Source organism: Camelina sativa, chromosome 19 (genome assembly GCF_030686135.1).
Source record: "Camelina sativa cultivar CO46 ecotype springtype chromosome 19, ASM3068613v1".
Taxonomy (NCBI): Eukaryota; Viridiplantae; Streptophyta; class Magnoliopsida; order Brassicales; family Brassicaceae; genus Camelina; species Camelina sativa.
Window position 1 is genome coordinate 24,664,665 of NC_141898.1, and position 4,487 is coordinate 24,669,151.

General features: G+C 34.9%; 1 protein-coding gene and 1 long non-coding RNA gene across 2 annotated transcripts; one reads left to right on the forward strand and one right to left on the reverse strand.

Annotated features, from left to right (window-relative positions):
• Nucleotides 1-1,022: 1,022 nt before the first annotated feature.
• On the reverse strand, nucleotides 1,023-1,749 carry LOC104767214 (eukaryotic translation initiation factor 3 subunit A-like). The gene is made up of 2 exons (XM_010491257.3): nucleotides 1,641-1,749; nucleotides 1,023-1,534 (listed from the first exon to the last, which is right to left on the reverse strand). Exons 1-2 carry the CDS (start codon nucleotides 1,684-1,686, stop codon nucleotides 1,038-1,040), a joined length of 543 nt encoding a protein of 180 aa, XP_010489559.2. The 5' UTR covers nucleotides 1,687-1,749; the 3' UTR covers nucleotides 1,023-1,037.
• Nucleotides 1,750-2,321: 572 nt separating this feature from the next.
• On the forward strand, nucleotides 2,322-4,254 carry LOC104767215 (uncharacterized). The gene is made up of 6 exons (XR_764213.2): nucleotides 2,322-2,580; nucleotides 2,677-2,850; nucleotides 3,013-3,104; nucleotides 3,258-3,320; nucleotides 3,737-3,803; nucleotides 4,031-4,254. It is a non-coding gene; the product is annotated as an uncharacterized LOC104767215 (long non-coding RNA).
• The last annotated feature ends 233 nt before the right edge of the window (nucleotides 4,255-4,487 follow it).

A 4,487-nucleotide genomic window follows, 5' to 3' on the forward strand; every position in this document is an offset into this window, starting at 1 on the left:
GAAATAAATTGAAGCATTGACCCAAATTATTGTGGAACAAGTGCATACAACACAAAACGTGGCAATTTGTAGTAAAAAAAATATTTTGTAAAATTAGTTAAGTGTAAGTTGTAAGTAAAGTGACAATTTGTGTCGTAGCAAAAATAACTACAAGTTAAGTGTAGCAATTAAGGACGTAGTGGGCTGTCTTGTTAAATATATCAATTCAAAAATGTTGTTATGTTTTCCATTTTTTATTTTTTGGTAAGTGGCCAATTTTTTCCATAAGGTGAAATTTATATGTCATCTCTCTCTATAAGGGCATCATTAATGGGAGAACTTTTTTTTGTGTTCTTAAATTAAATATATAGTGAAAATAATGTTAGATCAGTTGTTAAGATCATAGGTAAAAAAAATCAGTTGTTAAGATCATAGGTAAAAAAAATGGGAGAACTAATTATGGTGTTCTTAGAATAAAGATATAGTGAAATAATGTAAGATCAGTAGTCAAGATCTTTTGCTAAAAAGCTAGTTATTGGGAGAACATATTTAAGATCTTAAGATTTAATAATATAATATTCTTAAACATATTACATTTATAAAATCTAATAAATTTGGTATATAATATTACAATTAAACTTATTACAATTATATAATATTCTTAAACATATTCCTAAACTTATAAACTTATAAATTATAAAAATTATTTTGTTGGAATTCTTGTTCGTCATCCGTCAGATAGTAAGTCAAATTATGGTTGTTAATTTATCTTAAAACTATTTTAAAACTCAATCCACTAAAGATAACTTGTTAGAAGAAGAAGAAGAATACGTTATTGCATTGTTGCGAAGTGGAAACAATAATTCACAAGAAAAATAGTCAATTCTAATTACACAATAGGGAGCCGAGCCACAAAGATTTTTTCGTCTAGGCAGGGAAAATTACAGAGAGTGGTGAATACTACTAGAATGACAGAGAAATTGAAAGGGAAGGAGAGGGGTCATCAGCTTTTGTCTCATTTTTGATCGGGTTGACTCGGTTCTGCAATAAGCTTAACCTCAACAAAAACTAACCGCATAAAGAGCTTCCAACTTTGAGTTGTTTCGCAATATCTCGAGGACTGTCCTGTATGTCTCCCACAAGAACTTGAACCATGGGGTGACCAACTCACGGTCAGATCTATCTTTCCCCTTCTCCCCACTGACAATACTCAGCTGCAAATCCTCAGGCTTTCTATCAGCTTCAAGGTCATCGACATCAAGGGCCTCCTCAAGAGCATCGACCTGAGAACGAGCTTGCTCAGCTTTCTCGGTAGCAAGATGAAGGAAGTGCTTGATAACTTCCTCCAAGGAACTGACATTCACTTGCTGGCAAACAATACGATACTGGATCAATCCATCCTTGGCGAATCGACCTCTCTTCAAGTCAACACAAAGATCAAGATACTTAAACATGATCTTTTCAAGAGGTTTCTGCCAAGCTTTGTATCTCTTGGAAGTAATGAGATCATGAAGCGCCTGAAGGGCATCTTGTTTCTGTCCAACATTGATCAATTCTAAAACAAAAAACATGTAACACAAAGTCAATTCATACACACACCACTAAACCAAATCCATAGGGACCAAAACGAACACTAAAACTAAAACATTTCGTAAACTTACCATCAGCACGCTTCAATGCATTCTCCGGTTTGGCAAAATTCGCCATTTTTCAGACGTACAAAGGCTAAAAGACAAGCTCTCTCACGAAAGGTAAACTCTCAATTCGCCTGACAAATCAAAAACACAAAGATTCGATTTTGTTACAGAGATCACACGAACCCGAAAAAAACCCATCACAAAACAAACGAAGCTTTCTGCTTAATCTAACTACAGAGACCAGACTAAACTCGCCCAAACCCTAAATTCATTTTATAGAATCAAGATAACGCAAACGAGGCACAGAAGATTCGATAACCTTATGAAAATCCTAACCCAGATCAATTCGATGAGATTCGATTAAAGAAACAGCAGAGATCCAATCACTGGGACAAGTTGATAGAACACAGATCAGGGACAAAATCGAACTTTCGACGATTGGAAGAAGATAATTCCATGAACTTCATCTCCGGTTAGCCGGAGAATTTGGGAGAGATCACCGTTTCACCGTTTGGGAGAAAACAAGAAAAACCTAGCAACCACAATATCGAAGAAATGAAAAACGAAACGATCTCTCAGTTGCAAAAAAAATTGTTTCCAATGAGACAATGTCACATAAGAACAAGCCCAAAAACTGATCTAGATTAAGATCCAAAATCCAGTTCTAAGTCCACTATTATAATATTTTCTTTTTAAAAAAGCCTTAGAACACACTCATAGTTGTGCCGTTAATGATGGCCTAAGCCAAAACCAAAAAAAAAACTTACCACGACAAAACATAAAAAAGAAAGAAAAAAAAATCTTTAGATCTAAAATTAGGTCTCTTCGACTCTGCCATGGACTCAACCGTGAACTCGTCGCCGGCCTCATTTTGCGCCCACTCCACCATTATCCTCTAGTCTCAGACTCATTGTGAAAGAGAAGATTGAGCCGGAGCAACAAATTCGCAACGACGGTGTCGCAGGTGCGGAAGATTAAAGTCTGATTGCCCATCCTTTGCAGCTGCGACCACAAAATCCACCTGACTCAACCAAAACCTCTTTGCTTCCCCATATTGCAGATGAGATGTGGGTATGAGAGAATAGAGAAGCTAGGGTTATGATTGAGCAGCCATGAGCGAGTTGAAAGTGGACTATTGCGACGGCGGGGATAGAGAGACGTAGGTTTAATCAGCGTCGGGAAGAGGTGGAGGAGGTAGAGTTTGTTTCCTTGGTCCTTACAGTCCCATTTGCAGGTGAAGTTTCAATTTTTTTTTTCAGATTTATCCTTCAAAATTAGTTGTATAAGATGTGGGTTTTGTTTTTTAGCTGATAAATCCTTAGATTTGATTCAACAATTTTGGATTTGTAAAATGTAAGTTTTACTCTAGAATCGTGATTGTTCTTTATATGTATAGGTGGAGAGTCGACAGCTTGTTCATTAGGAGTTATGCAAATCTCATACATGTGGGAGCTGCTCCACATGGCTGAGCAGAAGATACAAGCACAGGTAATGGAAGAAGATGAGTATGAGAAGATGTCTTCTATGATTAATGCAACCTTACTTATGTGTTCTTCCTTCTTGTAATTTTATGTATGTTGTCAAGTTAACATAAGAGTAGATGATTACATGCCATTGTTTGACTATGGGTGTATGTTTCAGATTGTGGGATTTACAGCCGTTCTTTTACTGATCATGAGGAAGAAGAAAAATTGTCAAAGACAGGTTAGTTATTCATATGTACTATAGTTCCTTTGATCATTGCTCTGTGGTTGGGTTGCAGGAGATTCATCGGAATGGTGTTTGGTTCCAACAAGTAATTTTGGTTCACGTGTTTTGTTGTTCTTGTCAGTGTTTTGTTTTGTTGTGGAAACAATAATTTGGTCGGAACGTCTTTGTTTTTCATGCAAGTGTGTATTTCTGTGTATAAGAAAGAAAAAACAAAGTTTTTATCACTTTTAGTTTATAAGTTGTAAACATGGACTTGTCTCGCGATTTATTATCATATCAGTCAAAGCTCTGCATCATTCTGTTCTGAGTTTTGGTTTCTAGAGTTAGTTAGTGACTGGAGTATCTTAATTGGGATTAGGAGAGTCGATTTAATGGTTGATACTTCATATTATGATTTATTCCTGTTTCAGGGAAATGTATACTTACTAGCTCAAGCAACAATGTGGTGGACAGTTTACTTCTAAGATGAATGACATGGTTAGTTTCCCTGTGTTTCTTATCTTAAACTAGTGCTTGCTCTAATGATTTATGTTCTCTATGTCATCTATATTGAAGATCAGTTTAGCTCTAAACTGCTCTAGGAGATTATTGTAATGGTGGAGTCTGGCTAAAGACTATATACCTTTGATTGGGATTGAATCTTTTATGCAGACAAGAAAATACCTTTTGGGATATCTGATATATTGCTATGTTTCAATCTTCAGAACACTTTGAGGAAGAAACTGCGATGGACCAGTGTGACAGGAGCGATTATTATAGTGAATCTGATTCTAAAGCTTCAGTCTGAGTTCTATGGAGCATTGAGCCATTATTTGTGTTTGTCTAACCAAAATGTATATCTAATATCTTTGTACAAAATATTTTTTTATATTATGTTTTGCGTAATGAATATTCTCCATAATTTATGCAATAATTTTTTATATAAAAATCCAATTAAATAATTTTTGTAAAACAGGGGTGAAATATACAAATTATATTCAATTAAATTCATATATCAAAAAAGTAATGCTATGACATTCTACAGATAATTTGTGACGATTTGTAACAAATTTATGACAAGTCATTTTGAAGTTTCTTGTGGGAAAATTAGCCACAAAATTTTGTGACTTTTTATAACTATAAATTACTGATCTTTCTGCCGCAATTTGTAACTATCAGTTA

What these genes read in the sequence shown, in the direction of transcription:
- LOC104767214 (XM_010491257.3), bottom strand. Translation starts at nt 1,686, where the DNA reads ATGGCGAATTTTGCCAAACCGGAGAATGCATTGAAGCGTGCTGATG. An exon ending in TGCATTGAAGCGTGCTGATG is followed by an intron (nt 1,535 to 1,640) that starts GTAAGTTTACGA and finishes TTTTTGTTTTAG; the next exon opens with AATTGATCAATGTTGGACAG.